The sequence below is a fragment of the Manacus candei genome, unplaced genomic scaffold, assembly GCF_025592945.1.
Source record: "Manacus candei isolate 608988 ecotype Guabito, Panama unplaced genomic scaffold, ASM2559294v1 h1tg000221l, whole genome shotgun sequence".
In the NCBI taxonomy this organism is placed as follows: domain Eukaryota; kingdom Metazoa; phylum Chordata; class Aves; order Passeriformes; family Pipridae; genus Manacus; species Manacus candei.
In genome coordinates this window covers 1-22,454 of record NW_026138269.1, presented here as the reverse complement: position 1 = coordinate 22,454, position 22,454 = coordinate 1, and the positions used below count along the sequence as shown (strand labels likewise).

General features: G+C 62.3%; 1 protein-coding gene and 1 long non-coding RNA gene across 2 annotated transcripts; both read left to right on the top strand.

Annotated features, from left to right (window-relative positions):
* Positions 1-1,038: 1,038 nt before the first annotated feature.
* Positions 1,039-20,704, top strand: LOC127464418 (valine--tRNA ligase, mitochondrial-like). Its single transcript, XM_051774704.1, is given in 33 exon segments — positions 1,039-1,331; positions 1,697-1,787; positions 2,463-2,563; positions 3,691-3,806; positions 4,372-4,438; positions 5,333-5,430; positions 5,999-6,080; positions 6,168-6,287; positions 8,018-8,129; positions 8,958-9,046; positions 9,624-9,714; positions 10,521-10,621; positions 10,623-10,649; positions 11,545-11,648; positions 12,154-12,235; positions 12,331-12,407; positions 13,067-13,128; positions 13,131-13,313; positions 14,649-14,662; positions 14,664-14,734; positions 15,282-15,399; positions 16,149-16,253; positions 16,338-16,406; positions 16,915-16,993; positions 17,105-17,148; positions 17,150-17,179; positions 17,181-17,234; positions 17,963-18,115; positions 18,844-18,866; positions 18,868-19,066; positions 19,692-19,803; positions 20,374-20,488; positions 20,578-20,704. Coding segments are annotated over 33 exon segments (3,111 nt in total). The 5' UTR covers positions 1,039-1,136.
* Positions 20,705-20,945: 241 nt separating this feature from the next.
* On the top strand, positions 20,946-21,889 carry LOC127464417 (uncharacterized). Its single transcript, XR_007901355.1, has 2 exons — positions 20,946-21,056; positions 21,786-21,889. It is a non-coding gene; the product is annotated as an uncharacterized LOC127464417 (long non-coding RNA).
* Positions 21,890-22,454: the final 565 nt, after the last annotated feature.

Here is a 22,454-nt window from a genome sequence, read left to right as displayed (position 1 = left end):
CCCTAAAAACGTTCATTCTACCCCAAAATCATCCCCTAAAAATCTTCTTTCTTTTTCTCCAAAATCATCCCCCAAAAACCTTCTTTCCACCCCAAAAAAAATCTTTCTTCACCCCCCAAAAAATCTTCCTTCTCTCCCCAAAATCACCCTCTAAAAATCTTCTTTCTCCCCTAAAATTTCCCTAAAAATCTTTCTTCTCCCACCCCAAAATCACCCCCAAAAAATCTTCTTTCTCCCCCAAAAAATCTCCCTTCTCCCGCCCCAAAAATCTTCCTTCTCCCACCCCAAAATCACCCCCTAAAAATCTTCTTTCCCCCAAAAATCTTCCTTCTCCCCCCCTAAAAGTCCTCCTTCTCCCACCCCAAAAATCTTCCTTTTCTCCCCAAAAATCCCTCCCAAAAATCTTCCTTCTTCTCCCCAAAATCACCCCTAAAAATCTTCTTCCCCCCCCAAAATCCCCCCCAAAAAATCTCCCTTCTCCCCCCCCAAAACCTTCCTTTTCTCCCCCCAAAACTTCTCCTTCCCCCCCCCAAAAAAACTCCCCAAATCTTTTCCCTCTCCCCCAAATTCAAGCCCGAGCCGAGGCCACGCCCCCTCCCCTTTATTCCCGTCGTGCCCCGCGCGGGGACACGCGGGGGGCGGGGACCAAAACAGACCACGCCCATCACCCTCAAGCCACGCCCACTCATTTACCTCCGCTCGTTAAGCTTAGGCCACGCCCATAAACATTAAACCGCGCCCACCCACCAGACCGCGCCCCTAAATAAGACTTAATTAGCCCTGATTAACTCTCAATTAAATTCCTTTCTTAGCCCCCCATCCTCTTTAATTAAATTCACGGTTAGACCACGCCCCCTCCCTCAAGGCCACTCCCCCGTGTGGAAACCACGCCCCCTCGCCCGCCATGTTCCTCAAGGCCTCCGCATCCGGTCACGTGATGTTATTTGTCCCGCCCCGTTTCCGGTCACGTGGCTCCGGTCCATCGCCCCTCTTCCGGTCACGTGTCTGCCCCGGTGCCCTCCCGGTACCCGGAGGGACCCCCCGGACCCCCCAAAACCCCCCAAAACCCCCCAAATCGCCCCAAAACCCTCCCGGACCCCCCCGAACCCACCCAAAACCTCCCGACCCCCCCCCAAATGGCGACCCCCGCCCTGTCGCGGGGTCTCGCCCGGGTTTTGGGGGGTCCCGGGGGGGTCCCACTGCGGGCCCGGAGCGCCGGGACCCCCCCCGAGCCCCCCCCCCTCGGGTGGGACCCCCCCGAGCGCGCGAGGCTGCGGGGGCGGGAGGAGCGGGACAGGAGGAGGAGGAGGAGGAAGGAGACGGAGGGAGAGGTGGGACTGGGGGGGACTGGGAGGGACTGGGACTGGGGGCACTGGGAGGGACTGGGGGGGACTGGGAGGGACTGGGGGGGATTGGGGGGGACTGGGGGCACTGGGGGGGACTGGGGGCACTGGGATGGACTGGGGGCACTGGGAGGGACTGGGGGGATTGGGATGGACTGGGAGAGGGGCTGAGAGGGGCACTGGGAGGGACTGGGGGGCACTGGGAGGGGTTCGGATGGACTGGGGGGCACTGGGGGGGGGGCAGGTGGAATTGGGGGGGTACTGGTCCATACTGGTCCGTATTGGTTCATACTGGTCTGTGCTGGTCCCTACTGGTCCGTACTGGTTCATACTGGTCCGTGCTGGTGCCGCAGCCCCCCCCGGTGCCCAGAGCCCCCCCCAAGAGCTGGAGCCCCCCGGCCGAGGTGGAGTACGAGCACCCCCTGGGACCCCTCGGCAAGAAGGGTAAGGGGGGCTTGGGGGGGCTTGGGGGGTCCTGGAGGGGGTTTTGGGGGGTCCTGGGGGGGAGTTGGGGGGGGTTGGGGGGTCCCAGGGGAGGTTTGGGGGGTCTTGGGGGGCATTTGAGGGGTCCTGGGGGGGAGTTGGGGAGGTTTGGGGGGTCCCTGGGGGGGTTGAGGGGTCTTGGGGGGGACTTGGGGGATCCTGGAGGGGTTTTGGGGAGTCTTGGGGGGGGGTTTGGGGGGTCCTGGGGGGGGGGTTGGGGAGGTTTGAGGGGTCCCTGGGGGCGTTCAAGGGGTCCGGGACAGGTTTTGGGGGGTCCTGGGGGGTCCCAGGGGAGGTTTGAGGGGTCCTGGAGGGGTTTAGGGGGGTCCTGAGGGGGTTTTGGGGGGTCCCAGGGGGGGTTTGAGGGGTCCTGGAGGGGTTTAGGGGGGTCCTGGGTGGGGTTTTGGGGGGGATTTTGGGGAGGATTTGGGGGATTTTGGGGTTCAGGGGGATTTGGGGGGTCCCGTTGCCCCCCCCATTGACATTTTGGGGGGGGTCCCAGCCACGGGGATCCTGTGTTTTGGGGGTCCTGGGGGGGATTTTGGAGGTCTTTGGGGGTCCTGGGGGGTTCTGGGGGTTCAGGGGGATTTGGGGGGTCCCGTTGCCCCCCCCAGTGACATTTTGGGGGGGTCCCAGCCACGGGGGTCCCGCTGCCCCCCACCTACAGCCCCCGGTACGTGGAGGCCGCCTGGTACCAGTGGTGGGAGAGGGGGGGGGTCTTCACCCCTGCCCAGCAGGTGAGGGGGGGGCAAAACCCACCGGGGGGGGGGTTAAAAATAATTTGGGGGGGTTAAAAATAAATTAGGGGGGCTTAAAAATATTTTGGGGGGGGGTAAAAATAATTTGGGGGGGTTTAAAAATAGTTTGGGGGGGTTTAAAAAATATTTGGGGGGTTTAAAAATAATTTGGGGGGGTTAAAAAGTATTTGGGGGGGTTTAAAAAATATTTGGGGGGGTTTAAAAATAATTTGGGGGGGTTAAAAATAATTTGGGGGGGTTAAAAATATTTTGGGGGGGTTAAAAAATAATTTGGGGGGGTTTAAAAATATTTGGGGGGGTTAAAATAATTTGTGGGGGTTTAAAAATAATTTGGGGGGGGTTAAAAAATGTTTGGGGGCGTTTAAAAAATAATTGGGGGGTTAGAAAATATTTGGGGGGGGTTAAAAATATTTTGGGGGGGTTAAAAATATTTGGGGGGGTTAAAAATAATTTTGGGGGGTTAAAAATAAATTAGGGGGGGTTTAAAAATAATTTGGGGGGGTTAAAAATAATTTGGGGGGTTTAAAAATAATTTGGGGGGGTTTAAAAAATATTTGGGGGGGTTTAAAAATATTTTGGGGGGGTTTAAAAATAATGGGGGGGTTAGAAAATATTTGTGGGGGTTTAAAAATATTTGGGGGGGTTAAAATATTTTGGGGGGTTTAAAAATATTTGGGGGGTTAAAAATAATTTGGGGGGGGGGTTAAAATTATTTGGGGGGGGTTAAAAATATTTGGGGGGTTTAAAAATAACTTGGGGGGGTTAAAAATAATTGAGGGGGTTTAAAAATATTTGGGAGGGTTAAAATATTTTGGGGGGGGGTTAAAATAATTTGGGGGGGGTTAAAAATATTTGGGGGGGTTTAAAAATAATTTGGGGAGGTCCAGGGGGATTTGGGGGGGTTCAGCTGGTTATGGGGGGGTTCAGGTGGTTGTGGGGGGGTCCAGGTGGTTATGGGGGCTCCAGGTGTTTTGGGGGGGTCCAGGTGTTTTGTGGGGGTCCAGGGGGATGTGGGGGGGTCCAGGTGGGATTTGGGGGGGTCCAGGTATTTTGGGGGGGTCCAGGGGGATGGGTGGGGGTCCAATCTCGTCTCCCCCCCCCCCCAGGAGGGTCCGGGGGCCCCCCCCGTGCTGAGCCTGGTGCTGCCCCCCCCCAACGTCACCGGGACCCTCCACCTGGGCCACGCCCTGGGGGTCTCCCTGCAGGACACCATCGTCAGATGGTAACGGGGGGGGGTCCTGGGGGGGTCCTGGGGGGGCTTGGGGAGGGTTTGGGGGGAAATTGGTGGGATTTGGGGGGAAATTGGGGGGATTTGGGGGTTCTGGAGGGGGTTTGGGGGGGACAGGAGGGGGTTTAGGGGGGTCCTGGGGGGATTTGGGGGAGACTTGGGAGGGATTTAGGCGAGTTTGGGGGGATTTGAGGGGGCTGGAGGGGATTTGGAGGGACTTGGAGGGGGTTTGGGAGATCCTGGGGGGATTTGGGTGTTTTTGGGGGTCTTGGGGGGGGTCTCAGTGTCCCCCCCACCCCCCCAGGAGGAGGATGCAGGGCTGGGGGGTTGGGTGGTTTTGGGGGTGTTTTTGGGGTGTTTTTGAGGGTATTTTTGGGGTGTTTTTGGGGGTCTCAGTGTGTGCCCCCCCCAGGAGGAGGATGCAGGGCTGGGGGGGATTTTGGGGGTATTTTTGGGGTGTTTTTGGGGGTCTCACTGTATGTCCCCCCCCAGGAGGAGGATGCAGGGCTGGGGGTTATTTTGGGGTGTTTTTGGGGGTCTCAGTGTGTCCCCCCCCCAGGAGGAGGATGCAGGGCTGGACTGTCCTGTGGGTGCCCGGCACTGACCACGCCGGCATCGCCACCCAGGTGGGTGATGTCCCCAAAGTCCCTTTGGTGTCCCCAATGTCCCCAATGATGTCCCCAATGTCCCCCAATGTCCCCAATGTCCCCAATGTCCCCAATGTCCCCAGTGATGTCCCCAGTGTCCCTTTGGTGTCCCTTTGGTGTCCCCAGGCCGTTGTTGAATGCTGGCTGTGGCTCCAGCGGGGTCTGTGATGTCCCCAATGTCCCTTTGATGTCCCCAATGTCCCCAATAATGTCCCTTTGGTGTCCCCAATGTCCCTCTGATGTCCCCAGGCCGTGGTGGAACGCTGGCTGTGGCTCCAGCGGGGTCTGTGGTGTCCCCAATGTCCCTTTGGTGTCCCCAATGATGTCCCTTTGATGTCCCCAATGTCCCCAGGCCGTGGTGGAACGCTGGCTGTGGCTCCAGCGGGGTCTGGGATGTCCCCAGTGTCCCCAATGATGTCCCCAGTGATGTCCCCAATGTCCCCAGGCCGTGGTGGAGCGCTGGCTGTGGCTCCAGCGGGGTCTGGGATGTCCCCAATGTCCCCAATGATGTCCCTTTGGTGTCCCCAATGTCCCCAGGCCGTGGTTGAGCGCTGGCTGTGGCTCCAGCGGGGTCTGGGATGTCCCCAATGTCCCTCTGGTGTCCCCAGGCTGTCGTTGAGCGCTGACTGTGGCTCCAGCGGGGTCTGGGATGTCCCCAGTGTCCCCAATAATGTCCCTTTGATGTCCCCAATGTCCCCAGGCTGTTGTTGAGCGCTGGCTGTGGCTCCAGCGGGGTCTGGGATGTCCCCAGTGTCCCCAATAATGTCCCTTTGATGTCCCCAATGTCCCCAGGCCGTGGTGGAACGCTGGCTGTGGCTCCAGCGGGGTCTGGGATGTCCCCAATGTCCCCAATAATGTCCCCAATGTCCCCAGGCCGTGGTGGAACGCTGGCTGTGGCTCCAGCGGGGTCTCCGCCGGCAGGATCTGAGCAGGGAGCAGTTCCTGGACGAGGTTTGGGCCTGGAAGAGCCGGTGAGGGGACACTTGGAGGGCACTTTGGGGACACTGGGGACATTGGGGACACTTTGGGGACACTGGGGACATTTTGGGGGCACTTTGGGGACACTTTGGGGGCACTTTGGGGGCACTGGGGACACTGGGGACATTGGGGACACTTTGGGGGGGCTTTGGGGATGTTTTGGGGGTACTTTGGGGGCACTTTGGGGACATTTTGGGGGCACTGGGGACACTTTGGGGGCACCAAAGAGACGTTGGGGGAGATTTGGGGACACAGAAAGGGGACACGAAGGGACACGGGGGGAGCACGAGGGGGACGTGGGGGGATTTGGGGTCACAATTTGGGGACATGGGAGGGTGACCTGGGGTGACAGGGTGACAGCAGGTGACCCAGGGGGTGACAGGGTGACCCAGGGGGTGACAGGGCTGTCCCCTGTCCCCCCCAGACACGGGGATGAGATCCTGCAGCAGCTCCGGGGGGTGACAGGGGGGTGACACAGAGGGACAGGGTGAGCTGGGGTGACCCAGGGGGGTGACAGGGTGACCCAGGGGGTGACAGGGCTGTCCCCTGTGTCCCCCCCAGACACGGGGACGAGATCCTGCAGCAGCTCCGGGCTCTCGGGGCCTCCCTGGACTGGACCCGCTGTGCCTTCACCATGGACCCCGTGAGTGACCCCCCTGCGGCCACAGCTGGCCCCTGAGTGGCCCCAACTGACCCCAAGTGGCCCCAAAGTGTCCCTGTCCCCCCCCAGGGTTTCTCCCGGGCCGTGTCCGAGGCCTTTGTCCGTCTGTTCCACTCGGGGCTGATCCGGAGGGAGCGGAGGCTGGTCAGCTGGAGCTGTGCCCTCAGATCAGCTTTGGCTGATATTGAGGTATTTATTGTCCTTAAATGTCCCCAAATATCCCCAAACTGAGACTGGTCAGCTGGAGCTGTGCCCTGCAGTCTGCCCTGGCTGATATTGAGGTCAGTAACAGCCCCAAACTGTCCCTAAATGTCCCCAAACTGAGACTGGTCAGCTGGAGCTGTGCCCTCAGGTCTGCCCTGGCTGATATTGAGGTCAGTAATGACCCCAAATATCCCCAAACTGTCCCCAAACTGAGACTGGTCAGCTGGAGCTGTGCCCTGCAGTCTGCCCTGGCTGATATTGAGGTATTTATTGTCCCCAAACTGTCCCCAAATATCCCCAAACTGTCCCCAAACTGAGACTGGTCAGCTGGAGCTGTGCCCTGAGATCTGCCCTGGCTGATATTGAGGTATTTATTGTCCTTAAATGTCCCCAAACTGTCCCCAAAGTGAGACTGGTCAGTTGGAGCTGTGCCCTGAGGTCTGCCCTGGCTGATATTGAGGTCAGTAATGACCCCAAACTGTCCCTAAATGTCCCCAAACTGAGACTGGTCAGCTGGAGCTGTGCCCTCAGATCAGCCTTGGCTGATATTGAGGTCAGTAACAGCCCTAAATGTCCCCAAACTGTCCCTAAATATCCCCAAACTGAGACTGGTCAGCTGGAGCTGTGCCCTGAGATCAGCTTTGGCTGATATTGAGGTCAGTAATGGCTCCAAACTGTCCCTAAATGTCCCCAAATGGCCCCAAACTGCCCCCAAATGTCCCCAAACCATCCCCAGCTCTCCCCAAACTGCCCCAAATGCCTTCAAACCATCCCCAAACACCCCTAAACTGCCCCCAAATACCCTCAACCTGCCCCCAACTCTCCCCAAATTGTCTCCAATTCTCCCCAGACGCCCCCAAACCATCCCCAAATGTCCCCCAATGTCCCCAAACCATCCCCAGCTCTGCCAAGACTGTCCCCAAATGTCCCCAAACTGCCCCCAAAAGTCCCCAAACGCCCCCAAACCATCCCCAAACATTCCCAAACTGCCCCCAAATGCTCCCAAACCGCCCCCAAACATCCCCAAACCGCCCCTAAAGTCCCCAAACTGCCCCCAAATGCTCCCAAACCATCCCCAAAAATCCCCAAACACTCTCAAACGTCCCCAAACCGTCCCCAAACTCTCCCCAAACTGCCCCCAAACGTCCCTAAATGTCCCCAAACCACCCCCAAACATCCCCAAAGGTCTCCAAACTGCCCCCAAATCTCCCCAAGTGTCCCTAAATGTCCCCAAACCATCCCCAAATGTCCCCAAACCGCCCCCAGACATCCCCAAACCGTCCCCAAACGTCCCTAAATGTCCCCAAACCGTCCCCAAACTGTCCCCAAGTGCCCCAAACTCTCCCCAAACTGCCCCCAAACGTCCCTAAATGTCCCCAAACCGTCCCCAAACGTCCCTAAATGTCCCCAAACCGCCCCCAAGTGTCCCCAAACCATCCCCAAATGTCCCCAAACCGTCCCCAAATGTCCCCAAACCGCCCCCAAACGTCCCCAAACCGTCCCCAAATGTCCCCAAATCACCCCTAAAGTCCCCAAACTGCCCCCAAATGTCCCCAAACGTCCTCAAACGCCCCCAAACCATCCCCAAACATCCCCATACTGTCCCCAAACGTCCCCAAACTGCCCCCAAACATCCCCAAACCGCCCCCAAACATCCCCAAACGTCCCCTGACCCCCCTTTTTGTCCCCAAATCCCCCCCTCTCCCCCTCTGCAGGTGGAGCACCGGGCGCTGGCGGGCCCCACGCCCCTGAGGGTCCCCGGGTGTCCCCACCCCGTCACCTTCGGCCTCCTGGTCACCTTCGCCTACCCCGTGGAGGGGGACGATGGTGGGTGACCCTTGGGGACAATTTGGGGACACTTTTGGGGGCACTCAGGGGGGACCTGATGTCACCCAGGGCCACCCCCCGGGACGTCCGTCCCGGGGGGTGGCCCTGGGTGGCATCAGGTCCCCCCCATTGTTGTTGTCACCTTTTTGGGGTCACTTGGGGTGGGTTTTGGGGTGGCTTTGGGGTCCCCAATGTCCCCAGAGTGACCCCAATGTCCCCAAAGTGTCCCCCAATGTCCTCAATGTCCCTGAGTGTCCCCAATGTCCCCCCAAATGTCCCCAAAGTGACCCCAATGTCCCCCCAATGTCCCCAAATGTCCCCAATGTCCCCCCAATGTCCCCCCAATGTCCCCCCAATGTCCCCAAATGTCCCCCCAATGTCCCCCCAATGTCCCCAAATGTCCCCAATGTCCCCCCAATGTCCCCCCAATGTCCCCCCCAATGTCCCCCCAATGTCCCCAAAGTGTCCCCCTTGTCCCCCTGTGTGTTTCCTGTCCTCAAGTGTCCCCAAAGTGACCCCAAAGTGTCCCCAAGGTGTCCCCTTGTCCCCCTTGTCCCCCTGTGTGTCTCCTGTCCCCAAATGTCCCCAGTGTGTCCCCAATGTCCCCCCAATGTCCCCCCAGTGTCCCCCCAATGTCCCCAAATCCCCCTGAATCCCCCCAAATCCCCCCAATGTCCCCCAAATCCCCCCAAACCCCCCCAATGTCCCCCCAACATCCCCAAATCCCCCCCAAATCCCCCCAATGTCCCCAAATCCCCCCCAAATGTCCCCAAATCTCCCCAAACCCCCCCAATGTCCCCCCAATGTCCCCCAATGTCCCCCCCCCAGGGCTGGAGGTCCCCGTGGCCACCACCCGCCCCGAGACCCTCTTTGGGGACGTGGCTGTGGCCGTTCACCCGCGGGACCCCCGCTACCAGGTCAGGGGGCGGGGCCTGAGTGGGTGTGGCCAAAGAGGGGGTGTGGCCTCGGTGGGTGTGGTTTATAAGGGCGTGGCCTCGGTGGGTGTGGTTTATAGGGTTGTGGCTTAGCAGGTGTGGCACTGAGAGGGCGTGGCCTAGGGGGTGGAGCTTGAATCGGTGTGTTCTCAAAGGGGCAGGGCTTAAATGGGTGTGGTCCAGGAGGGGCTGGAGGGAAGGGAAAGGGGTGAGGTGGGTGTGGCTTAAGGGAAGGGGCGTGGCCTGTGGAGGGATGGGGTTTGTGGCAAAGGGGGCGTGGCTTGTTTTGCATGTTGGGTGTGGCTTCCTATAAGGGGCGTGGCTTGTGGGGCTCTGGGGGTGTGGCCAATGGAAGGGGCGGGGCTTGTTAAGCGGGGCGGGGCCTTTTTTGTCTGGAGGCTCACAGCGATTGGTCGTGTTGGCTCCACCCCCAAGGGGGCGGGGCTTCCCCAGAGCCGCCTCTTAAAGGGCCAGCGCGCAGTGGGCGGGGCCCGGGGCAGGGTGGGCGGGGTTTTCTGGTCGGGGGGCGTGGTCAGAGCGTGGCCCCGCCCCCTCCCAGCACCTCCACGGGCGCCGCCTCCGACACCCCTTCAGTGGGAGGGTCCTGCCCCTGATCACGGACCCCAGTGTGGACCCCGATACTGGCACCGGTACTGGGGGCACTGGGGGGGACTGGGAGGGACTGGGGGGGACTGGGAGAGGGGCTTGAGGGGGACTGGGAGGGACTGGGGGGGACTGGAGGGGACTGGGAGGGACTGGGAGGGTCCTGCCCCTGATCACGGACCCCAGTGTGGACCCCAACACTGGCACCGGTACTGGGGGGACTGGGGGGGACTGGGAGGGACTGGGAGAGGGACTGGGAGGGGGACTGGGACAGGGACTGGGAGGGTCCTACCCCTGATCACGGACCCCAGTGTGGACCCCCACACTGGCACCGGTACTGGGACGGACTGGGAGGGACTGGGAGAGGGACTGGGAGGGACTGGAGGGGACTGGGAGGGTCCTGCCCCTGATCACGGACCCCAGTGTTGACCCCGATACTGGCACCGGTACTGGGGGCACTGGGGGCACTGGGAGAGGGGCTTGGGGGGTCTGGGGGGACTGGGAGGGACTGGGAGAGGGACTGGGGGGCACTGGGAGGGACCAGTGTGGGACTGGGAGGGACTGGGAGGGATTGGGAGGGACTGGGGGGGACCAGTATGGCACTGGGATGGGGGACTGGGGGGCACTGGGGCGCACTGGGTGATACTGGGGCGCACTGGGTGATACTGGGGTGGCACTGGGTGGCACTGGGTGACAGGAGGTGACCCCGGCTGTGTCCCTGTCCCCAGGGGCGGTGAAGGTGACCCCGGGTCACAGTGCCCAGCACTGGGGTGGCACTGGGGGGCACTGGGTGGCACTGGGTGGCACTGGGGTGGCTCAGGGTGACCCCGGGTGACCCCGGGTGTGTCCCCAGGGGCGGTGAAGGTGACCCCGGGTCACAGTGCCCCTGACCTGGCCCTGGCCCGGGCCCACGGGCTGCCCCTGCTCTCGGTCATCGGCGACGATGGGACCCTGAGACCCCCGGGGGGGGGGGTGGCTGCAGGTATGACCCCCAAACTGTCCCCAAAGTGTCCCCAAACTGTCCCTAAATATGTCCCCAAACTGCCCCCAACTGTCCCCAAACTGTCCCCAAACTGCCCCCAAACTGTCCCGTGTCACACCCTGAGCCCCCCGGGGGGGGGTGGCTGCAGGTACAGCCCCCAAAGTGTCCCCAAACTGTCCCTAAATATGTCCCCAATGTACCCAAAGTGTCCCCAGAGTGTCCCCAATGTCCCCCTGATGTCCCCAATTCCCTCTGCTGTCCTGTGTCCTCCTGATGTCCCCAATGTCCCCCCACTGTCCCCTGATGTCCCCAATGTCCCCAATCCCCCCTGATGTCCCCAATCTCCCGTGATGTCCCCCTGTCCTGCTGCTGTCCCCCTGCTGTCCCTGCTGTCCTGTGTCCCACTGATGTCCCCACTGTCCCCCAATCCCCCCTTGATGTCCCCAGTGTCCCCCTGATGTCCCCAATCTGTCCTGATGTCCCTGATGTCCACATGTCCTGCTGCTGTCCCCCTGATGTCCCCTGATGTCCTCAGTGTCCCAAATGTCCCCCTGCTGTCCCTGATGTCCCCCTGATGTCCCCTGATGTCCCCATGGTGTCCCCTTATGTCCCCAAATGTCCCCTGCTGTCCCTGCTGTCCCCAATGTCCCCCTGATGTCCCCATGGTGTCCCCAATGTCCCCAGGGTGTCCCCTGATGTCCCCAGTGTCCCAAATGTCCCCTGCTGTCCCTGCTGTCCCTGATGTCCCCTGCTGTCCCCAGGGTGTCCCCCGTTTCCTGGCCCGTGAGCGGGTGGTGGCCGCTCTGGCCCAGCGGGGGCTGTTCCGGGGGGTGTCCCTGCTGTCCCCAATGTCCCCAGTGTCCCCAATGTCCCTGCTGTCCCCCAATGTCCCCAGGGTGTCCCCAGGTTCGTGGCCCGTGAGCGGGTGGTGGCCGCTCTGGCCCAGCGGGGGCTGTTCCGGGGGGTCCAGGACCACGCCATGACCCTCCCCCTCTGCAGGTACCGGCCCCAAACTGGCCCCAAAGTGCCCCCCAACCCTCCCCAAACGCTCCCAAGCTGGCCCTGAGTGTCCCCTGAGTGTCCCCAAAGTGTCCCCAAAGTGCCCCCCAACCCTCCCCAAACGCTCCCAGCTGGCCCTGAGTGTCCCCTGAGTGTCCCCAAAGTGTCCCCAAAATGTCCCCAAAGAGCCCCCAACTGTCCCCAGATATTCCCAACCCCCTCCAAAGTGTCCCCAACTGTCCCAAAGTGTCCCCAACTGTCCCCAAATATTCCCAGCTGACCCTGAGTGTCCCCAAAGTGCCCCCAAAGTGTCCCCAAAGTGCCCCCAACCTCCCCCTAAGTGTCCCCAAACTCCCCCAAAGTGTCCCCAAACTCCCCCAGACCGTCCCCAAAGTGCCCCCAGGTGTCCCCAAACACCCCCAGCTGTCCCTGAGTGTCCCCAAAGTGCCCCCAAAGTGTCCCCAGGTGCCCCCCAGCTCCCCCCTGTGCCCCCTGTGCCCCCCAGCCGCAGCGGGGACGTGGTGGAGCAGCTCCTGAGGCCCCAGTGGTTCCTGCGCTGTGGGGGGATGGCCCAGCAGGCCCTGCAGGTGAGGGGGGGGGGTCCTGGGGGGGCCCTGGGGGGTCCTGGGGGGTCCTGGGGGTGGGGACACCCCCGGGGATGTCACCTGTGCCCCCCCCCCAGGCTGTGACGTCGGGGAGGCTCCGCCTGGTCCCCAAATTCCACGAGAAGAACTGGAAAACCTGGATGGAGAACGTGGGGTGAGGGGGGGGGGCAGAGAGGGGGGGCTGGGGGGGCTGGAGGGGCACAAAGGGGGGGTCCAGGGGTGTCTGGGGGGCACAAAGGGGGGTCTGGGGGGGCAAAAAGAGGGGTCTGGGAGGGTCTGGGGGGCAAAAAGGGGGGTCCTGGGGGGTCAGGGGAGGCTGGGGGGGCACAAAGGGGGGTCTGGGGGGACCTGGGGGGCAAAAAGGGGGTCTGGGGGGGCAAAAAGGGGGGTCCAGGGGAGTCAAGAGGGCAAAAGAGGAGGGCTGGGGGGGGCTGGGGGGCAAAAAGGGGGGTCCAGGGGGGGCAAAAAGGGGGGTCCAGGGGGGGCAAAAAGGGGGGTCTGGGGGGCACAAAGAGGGGTCTGGGAGGGTCTGGGGTCCCAGGTATCTGGAGGGGGGTCCCAGAGAGGGGGTCCCACATGCCTGAGGGGGGTCCCAGGTAATTGGGTGGGGGGGGTCCCAGCTCTCCAAGGGGGGGTCCCCAGATATTTGGGTGGGTTCCAGGCAGGGGGGTCCCACATTCCTCGGGGGGGGTTCCCACCCCTCTGGGAGTCCCCCCCAGGTCCCTCGTGGAGGGTCCCCCCCCCACCCCTGGGGGGTCCCCCCCAGCCCCCCTGACCCCCCCCAGACCCCCCTGACCCCCCTTTTCCCCCCAGGGACTGGTGCCTGTCCCGGCAGCTCTGGTGGGGTCACCAAATCCCCCGCCTACCAAGTGCTGGGGGGGGGGTCCCGGGGGTCCGGGGGGACCCGGGGGGGCAGAGGGGACCCCCGGGGGGGCAGAGGGGACCCCCGGGGAGCCCCCCCAGGAGGGGCCCTGGTTCGTGGGGCGCAGCGAGGACGAGGCCAGGGCGGCGGCGGCCGAGGGGCTGCGGAGACCCCCGGAGAGCATCCAGCTCAGGAGGGGTGAGACCCCCCCAAAATAACCCCAAAATAACCCCAAATAACCCCCTGAGGGGCTGCGGAGACCCCCGGAGAGCATCCAACTCAGGAGGGGTGAGACCCCCTAAAATAACCCTAAATAACCCCAAAATAACCCTAAATTAACCCCAAAATACCCCCGGAGAGCATCCAGCTCAGGAGGGGTGAGACCCCCCAAAATAACCCCAAATAACCCCAAAATAACCCCAAATAACCCCCCGAGGGGCTGCGGAGACCCCCGGAGAACATCCAACTCAGGAGGAGTGAGACCCCCTAAAATAACCCCAAAATAACCCCAAAGAACCCCAAAATACCCCCTGAGGGGCTGCGGAGACCCCCGGAGAGCATCCGGCTCAGGAGGGGTGAGACCCCAAAATATCCCCCAAAATAACCCCAAAATATCCCCCTGAGGGGCTGCGGAGACCCCCCGGAGAGCATCCAGCTCAGGAGGGGTGAGACCCCCTAAAATAACCCCAAATAACCCCAAAATAACCCTAAATTAACCCTAAAATACCCCCCGAGAGCATCCAGCTCAGGAGGGGTGAGACCCCCCAAAATAACCCCAAAATAACCCCAAAATAACCCTAAATTAACCCCAAAATACCCCCGGAGAGCATCCAACTCAGGAGGGGTGAGACCCCCTAAAATAACCCCAAATACACCCCAAAATAACCCCAAAATAACCCCAAAATAACCCCAAAATAACCCCAAATAACCCCCGGAGAGCATCCGGCTCAGGAGGGGTGAGACCCCCTAAAATATCCCCCAAATAACCCCAAAATAATCCTAAATTAACCCTAAAATACCCCCTGAGAGCATCGTCCTCAGGAGGGGTGAGACCCCCTAAAATAACCCCAAATACACCCCAAAATAACCCCAAAATATCCCCAAATAACCCCCCGGAGAGCATCCAGCTCAGGAGGGGTGAGACCCCCCAAAATATCCCCCAAAATAACCCCAAAATAACCCCAAATAACCCCAAAAACACCCTGATGGGTTTTTGGGCTCCCCTGACCCGTTTTGGGGTCCCCTGGTGTGTTTTGGGGTGCCCTGACCCATTTTGGGGTGCCCTGACCCATTTTGGGGTCCCCTGACCCATTTTTGGGGTGCCCTGACCCATTTTGGGGTCCCCTGGTGTGGTTTTGGGGTGCCCTGACCCATTTTGGGGTGCCCTGACTCGTTTTTGGGGTGCCCTGATGCGTTTTTTGGGGTCCCCTGGTGTGTTTTTGGGGTGCCCTGACCCATTTTGGGGTGCCCTGACCCATTTTGGGGTGCCCTGACCCGTTTTTGGGGTGCCCTGACCCCTCTCTGGCCCCGCAGACCCCGATGTTTTGGGACACCTGGTTCTCCTCCGCCCTCTTCCCCTTCGCTGCTCTGGGGTGGCCCCCAACAGGTGAGACCCCAAATGGCCCCCAAATATTCCCCCAAAATGTCCCCCAAATATCCCCCCAAATGTCCCCCAAATACCCCCCCAAATATCCCCCAAATATCCCCCCATGTCCCTGACACCTCCAGGTGACTCGGGGGGTCTTGGGGGGTCTCTGGGGGGTCTCTGGGGGTCTCTGGGGATCTTGGGGGGTCTCTGAGAGTCTCTGGGGTTCTTGGGGGGTTCAGGGTGATCTTTGGGGGTCTCTGGGGGTCTCTGGGGTTCTTTGGGGGTCTTGGGGGGTCTCTGGGGGATCTTTGGGGGTCTCTGGGGTGTTTGGGGGGGGGTTTCTGGGTGGTTTCTGGGGATCCTGTGGGGTCTCTGGGGATCTCTGGTGGTCTCTGGTGATCCTGGGGGGTCTTGGGAGGTCTCAGGGGGTCTCAGGGCAGCCCCCCCGGGGGGTCCCAGCCCGTGTCCCCCCTTTTGTCCCCCCAGACCCCCGACCTGTGCCCCTGTCCCCCCTTTTGTCCCCCCAGACCCCCGACCTGTGCCCCTGTCCCCCCCTTTTGTCCCCCCAGACCCCCGACCTGGGCCGGTTTCTTCCCCTGCTCGCTGCTGGTGACGGGCAGTGACCTCCTGTTCTTCTGGGTGGCCCGCATGGCCATGCTGGGCCAGCAGCTCACCGGCCACCTGCCCTTCCAGCAGGTCCCAAAGGGGGGCCCCAAATGTCCCCAATGTCCCCTGATGTCCCCAAATGTCCCCGAGGGTCCCCAAATCACCCCCCGCCCATCCCCGGGGGTTGTTGGTTCTGAGGGTTCCTTGGGGGTTCCTGGGGGTCCCCCAAATGTCCCCTGGGGGTCCCCAAATGTCCCCTGGGGGTCCCCAAATGTTCCCAAGGGTCCCTGATGTCCCCAAATGTTCCCCGAGGGTCCCCAAATCACCCCCTGCCCATCCCCGGGGGTTGTTGGGTCTGGGGGTTCCTTGGGGGTTCTGGGGGTCCCTGATGTCTCCTGGGGGTCCCCAATGTCCCCTGATGTCCCCTTGGGGGTCCCCAAATGTCCCCAATGTCCCCTGATGTCCCCAAGGTCCCCCAAGTGTCCCCGAGGGTCCCCAAATCCCCCCCCCTCCCATCCCCGGGGTTTGTTGGTTCCGGGGGTTCTTGGGGGTTTCCTTGGGGGTTCTGGGGGTTCCTGGGGGTCCCCAAATGTCCCCAAAGGTCCCCAAGTGTCCCCTGATGTCCCCGAGGGTCCCCAAACCCACCCCCTGTGCCCCCCATTTTTGGGGTCCCACCCCCTGTGCCCCCCATTTCGGGTGTCCCACCCCCTGTCTCCCCCCTGTGCCCCCCATTTTTTGGGGGTCTCACCCCCCTGTGCCCCCCATTTTGGGTGTCCCACCCCCTGTGCCCCCCTGTACCCCCCAATTCCGGGGGTCTCACCCCCCCTGTGCCCCCCCAGGTGCTGCTGCACTCGCTGGTCCGGGACTCCCGGGGCCGGAAAATGAGCAAATCCCTGGGGAATGTCGTCGACCCCCGGGATGTCATCGGGGGGGCCACGCTCCAGGTACCCCCCCTGACCCCCCTGACCCCCCCCAGAGCCCCCCAGAGCCCCCCCAGGGTTGTTTATTTGGGGTCTCCCCCCGGGCAGGAGCTGCAGGAGAAGCTGCGGAGCCGCGTCCTCGACCCCCACGAGCTGCAGGCGGCCACCCAGGGGCAGGTGGGACCCCAAAAACACCCCTGGGACCCCAAAAAACACCCCTGGGACCCCCAAAACCTGCTCCTGGGACCCCCAAACACACCCCTGGGACGCCCAAAAACACCCCTGGGACCCCAAAAACACCCCTGGGACCCCAAATCTGTCCCTGGGAACCCCCAAAATCTGCTCCTAAACCTCCCCCAAACACACCCCTGGGACCCCCAAAACTCACCCCTGGGACCCCCCCCAAACCCCTCAGTGACCCCCCAGATCCCTCTGTGGCCCCTCCTGACCCCCCCTGACCCCTCTGTGACCCCCCCGACCCCCCTGTGACCCCCCCAGACCCTTCTTTGACCCCCCCTGACCCCCCCGTGCCCCCCCAGGCTCTGCAGTTCCCCCAGGGGATCCCCCTGACCCCTCTGTGACCCCCCCCTGACCCCTCTATGACCCCCCCTGACCCCCCCTGACCCCCCCAAACCCCTCTGTGACCCCCCCAAACCCCTCTGTGACCCCCCCCGTGCCCCCCCAGGCTCTGCAGTTCCCCCAGGGGATCCCCCCGTGCGGGGCCGACCCCCTTCGCTTGGCCCTCCTCTCCCAGAACTCCCACGGTAAGAGACCCCCCCCTGACCTCCCCCAAACCCCCCCTGACCCCCCCCAGCCCCGGAGCCCCCCCCTGGGTGTGATTTTGGGGTGTTTTTGGGCGTTTTGGGCCCCCCCAGGAGCCGAGATGAGGGTGGACGTGGGGGAGGTGCTGAACCAGCGCCCGCTTCTGCAACAAGGTCTGGAACGGGACCCCGCTTCGTCCTGGGGGCCCTGGGGGGGGACTTCCGCCCCCCCCACCCCGAGCAGGTACCGGGGGGGGGCAAAGGGGACCCTCGGGGGCTGCCTGGAACCCACAGGGACCCCCAGGGAACCCCCAGAACCTACAGGGACCCCCAAAACCTACAGGGAAACCCCCAGAACCTACAGGGAACCCCCAGAACCCACAGGGACCCCCAGGGATCCCCCAGAACCTACAGGGACCCCCAAAACCTATAGGGAACCCCCAGAGTTCACAGGGACCCCCCAGAGTTCACAGGGACCCCCCAGGGATCCCCCCAGAACCCCCCTGGAGCGCTGGGTGCTGTCTGACCCCCCCAATCCCATTCCAATCCCATTCCAATCCCCCCCAGGTGATCCAGGTGACCCCCTGGATCTCTGGGTGCTCTCTGACCCCCCCAATCCCCCCCAGGTGGTCCCCAGTGACCCCCTGGAGCGCTGGTGCTCTCTGACCCCCCCAATCCCATTCCAATCCCCCCCAATCCCATTGCAGGTGGTCCCAGGTGACCCCCTGGAGCGCTGGGTGCTCTCTGACCCCCCAATCCCATCCCAGGTGGTCCCAGGGGATCTCTGGGTGCTCTCTGACCCCCCAAATCCCCCCAATCCCATTCCAATCCAATCCCCCCAGGTGGTCCCCGGTGACCCCCTGGAGCGCTGGGTGCTGTCTGACCCCCCAATCCCATTCCAACCCCATTCCAGGTCATCCCCAGTGACCCCCTGGATCTCTGGGTGCTCTCTGACCCCCAACCCCATTGCAGGTGGTCCCCGGTGACCCCCTGGAGCGCTGGGTGCTGTCCCGCCTGGCCGGGGCCGTGGCCGAGTGCAGCCGCCGCCTGGAATCCCTGGAAGTCCACCTGGCCCTGGGGGCCGTGCAGCACTTCTGGCTCCGCAGCTTCTGCGACGTCTTCCTGGTGAGGGGGACCCCAAATACCCCTGTCCTGGGGGTCCCCAAATCCCCCTGTCCTGGGGGTCCCAAATCCCCCTTGTCCTGGGGACCCCAAATACCCCTTTTCCTGGGGGTCCCAAATACCCCTGTCCTGGGGGTCCCCAAATCCCCCTGTCCTGGGGGTCCCAAATCCCCCTTTCCCAGGGACCCCAAATCCCCCTGTCCTGGGGACCCCAAATACCCCTGTCCTGGGGGTCCCAAATACCCCTGTCCTGGGGGTCCCCAAATCCCCCTTTCCCAGGGATCCCAAAATCCCCCCATCCTGGGGGTCCCAAATCCCCCTTTCCCAGGGACCCCAAATCCCCCTTTCCCCAGGGACCCCCAAATCCCCCTTTCCCAGGGACCCCCAAATCCCCCTTTCCCAGGGACCCCAAATCCCCCTTTCCCGGGGACCCCAAATCCCCCTGTCCTGGGGGTCCCAAATCCCCCTGTCCTGGGGGGTCCCAAAATCCCTCTTTCCCAGGGACCCCAAAATTCCCCTTTTCCTGGGACCCAAATCCCCCTTTCCCGGGGACCCCATTTTGGGGTCCCTGTGCCCATCCTGGGGGTCCCTGTGCCCATTTTGGGTTCCCTGTGCCCATCCTGGGGGTCCCCCGTGCCCATCCTGGGGGTCCCTGTGCCCATTTTGGGGTCCAAACCCCATTTTGGGGTCCCTGTGCCCCCCTGACCTCTCCCTGTCCCCGTTTTCCCCAGGAGAGCTCCAAGGTGTCCCTGCGGGCCGTGGGGGGAGCCGGGGGGGTGCCCGGGGGGGGGTCCCCGGGGGGTGCTGCTGGTCTGTGCCGAGCTGGGGCTGCGGCTCCTGAGCCCCTTCGCCCCCTTCGTGGCCGAGGAGCTCTGGCAGCGCCTGCCCCGACCCCCCCCCCGCGCCCCCCACCCTCTGCACCGCCCCCTTCCCCGACCCCCCAGAAAACGGTGGGTCTGGGGGGGCGTTTGGGGGGGGTTTGGGGGCGTTTGATCTCAGGGGTGGGGCTGGGGGGGTCGTTGGGGGGGTCCCTGTGGGGGTTTTGGGGGGGTTTGACCTCAGGGCTGGGGCTGGGGGGGGTCCCTGGGGGGATTCTGGGAGAGGGTTTGACCTCGGATGTGGGTCTGGGGGGGTCCCTGGGGGGGTTCTGGGGGGGGGGTTTGACCTCAGGGATGGGTCTGGGGGGGTCCCTGGGGGGGTTTGGGAGGGGGTTTGACTTTGGGGATGGGTCTGGGGGGGTCCCTTGTGGGTCTGGGGGGGTTTGACCTCAGGGATGGGTCTGAGGGGGGTTCCGAGGGGGTTCTGGGGGGGGATTTGACCTCAGGGATGGGTCTGGGGGGGTCATTGGGTGGTCCGTGGAGGGATTTTGGGGGGTTGTTGACCTCAGGGATGGGTCTGAGGGGGTCCCTGGGGGGGTTTTTGGGGAGTTTGACCTCAGGGATGGGTCTGGGGGGGGTTGTTGGGGGGTCCCTGGGGAGGTTCTGGGGGGGTTTGACTTCGAGGATGTGTCGGGGGGGGCTCCCCGAGGGTGTCCCGCCCCCCTGACCCCCCTTTGTTCCCCTCCCTGTCCCCCCCCCAGGCCCACTGGCGCTGCCCCCAGGCCGAGGCTCAGGTGTCGGCCATGCTGGGGCGTGGTTCGGGCGCTGCGGGGCTCCGCGAGACCTTCCGGCTCGGGGGGACCCGACCCCAGGGTGAGTGGGGCTGGGGGGGGCAAAATGGTGGCCGGGGTGGGAGGGGACTACAACTCCCAGCATGCCCTGGGGTGAGCCAAGATGGCTGCCAGAGCGTGAGGGGACTACAAATCCCAGGGTGCTTTGGGGGGATTCAATATGGCTGCCATGAGGGGACTACAACTCCAGCATGCCCTGGTGCTTCCAATATGGCTGCCAGGAGGGGACTACAAGTCCCAGCATGCCTTGGGGTGAGCCAAGATGGCCACCAGAGCGTGAGGGGGGGGACTACAAGTCCCAGGGTACTTTGGGGGGATTCAATATGGCTGCCAGGAGGGGACTACAAGTCCCAGCATGCCCTGGAGGGTGAGCCAAGATGGCCGCCAGAGCGTGAGGGGGGGGACTACAAGTCCCAGGGTGCTCTTGGGCCAACCCAAGATGGCCGCCATGAGCGGAACCACAACTCCCATCATGCACCCGCTCGCCCGCCAAGATGGCGTCCCCAGCATGCCCTGGAGGGTGAGCCAAGATGGCCGCCAGAGCGTGAGGGGGGGACTACAAGTCCCAGGGGTGCTCTTGGGCCAACCCAAGATGGCCGCCATGAGCGGAACCACAACTCCCATCATGCACACCGCTCGCCCGCCAAGATGGCGTCCCCCCCCCTCACGGCGGCGGCCATCTTGGACGGCGGCCGCCATCTTGGACGGTGGCGATCTTGGTTGGGCGTGTCTAACTCTTCTCTCCCCTCCCCCAGTGCTGGTGAGCTGCCCGGATCAGACCCGCGATTGGCTGCAGGAGCTCGGCCCCGCCCCTCCGCACCCTCTCGGGGGCGGGGGCCCCCTGCAGCTCCTCCCCCCGGGGGCGGAGCCCGGCCCGGGGTGGGCGGCGGCTCCCGCGGGGGAACAAACCTGGGCCTACCTGAGCCTGCAGGTGAGGGCGTGGCCGGTGGGGCGTGGCCACAGGGGATTCTGGGAAACCCCTCGGAATTCTCCCCCCCTCCCCCACCGGGCTCTGAGGGGTTTTGGGACCCCCCCGGACGGGGGGGGTCCCAAAACCCCCTCAGAACCCGGTGGGGGGGGCACGGGATGCCCCGAATTCCCCCCAAATCCCCCCCAAATCGCGCCCCAAATCGCCCCCAAATCCCCCCCATTTTTCCCCCCCAGGGCCCTCTCCGACCCCGCCCAGACCCGGGAGCAGCTCCGGGCTCGGACTCGGAGGGTCCGGCGGCGCCTCCAGACCCTCGGGGGGGTCCCCGGGGGAGGTCCCAGCACCAGGTGAGCTCGTTAGGGGCTAATTAGGGGTCAGTTAATTAAGGGGCGGCCAGGCGCTAATGGAGCTGGTCTTAATTAGGAAGGCGGGTCCTTGACCTCCTTAATGGGGCGGCCTAATTAGCGCTGCCCTAATTAAGGGCTGGGGGGTTGTGGTCGTTAACTCCTCGTTAGCTCCTAATTAACTGCCTCTTAACTCGTAATTAACCCTTAACGCTTTATTAACTCCTAATTAACTAACTCCTTGTTAGTTCTTAATTGGCTCCCAATTAGCCCTAATTAAATCCCATTTAGCTCTGAATTGCTGCCCCTCGTTAATTTCTAATTAACCCCTTATCCACTCATTTTTAACTCTTAATTAGCACCTCATTAGCTCTTAATTAACACCTTATTAACTATTTATTAGTGCTTAATTAACCTCCTTTTAAACTCCTAATTCGTAATGAACTCTTTATTATCTCTTGATTAAGTCCTTATTGATCTCTAATTAACTCTTAATTGGCATTTTATTTAATTGACTAAGTTCTTGTTAACTGCTTATTAACTCCTAATTAAGCCCTAATTAACCGCTAAATAACTCACCTCCTAACGAACTCCTTCCTAACTTCTAATTAAGTTTTTAATTAACTCCAGATTATCTCTGAGTTAACTCATGGTCTCCTAATTAACCGCTGGTTAGCCGATGAGCGTGTCGCTAGCCCCTAATTAGCACTAATTAGTGTTAATTACCCGCAGGTGTCGCTGCTGGAGGCGGAGCTTTCCCGGCTGGAACGAGCCCTGGAGGCCCTGGAGCCCCTCGGGGACCCCCCCTGGGCCAATAAACCCCCCTAATTAACCCCTCTGGCCTCGTTAGTGCTCATTACGCACCGGGAGGGGGCGTGGCTTGGGGAGGAGGGGGCGTGGCTTGTGTGGGTGTGGCTTGCGATGGGGCGGGGCTTGGGGGGGACCCCAAAGCGCAAGAACCCCCCCCCCAAAAACCCCCTTAATTACGCCCCAAACTTCGTTAGCCCTAATTAAGGAGGTGCCCTTTAACACGGGGGGCGGGGCTTGGGGAAGGGGGAGGGGCTTTGGTAAGGGGGGCGTGGTTTGTTTTGCAGGCCCCGCCCCCCTCCCAATTGGGTCGCCAGAGAGCGGCGGGAGCGGCTGGGGACCCCAAAATTGGGATCTGGGACCCCCAAAATTGGGGTTTGGGAACCCAAAATTCAGCTGAGAGACCCCAAATTTGGGCTGAAAGTCCCCAAAATTGGGCTGGGAGACCCCCAAAATTGGGCTGAGGGGACCCCAAAATTTGGGTCAGAGACCCCCAAAATAGGGCTCTGAGACCCCCAAAATTCCCATCTGGGACCCCAAAAATTTGGGTCAGAGACCCCAAACTCGGGCTCGGGGCCCCCCCCGTGTCCCCCC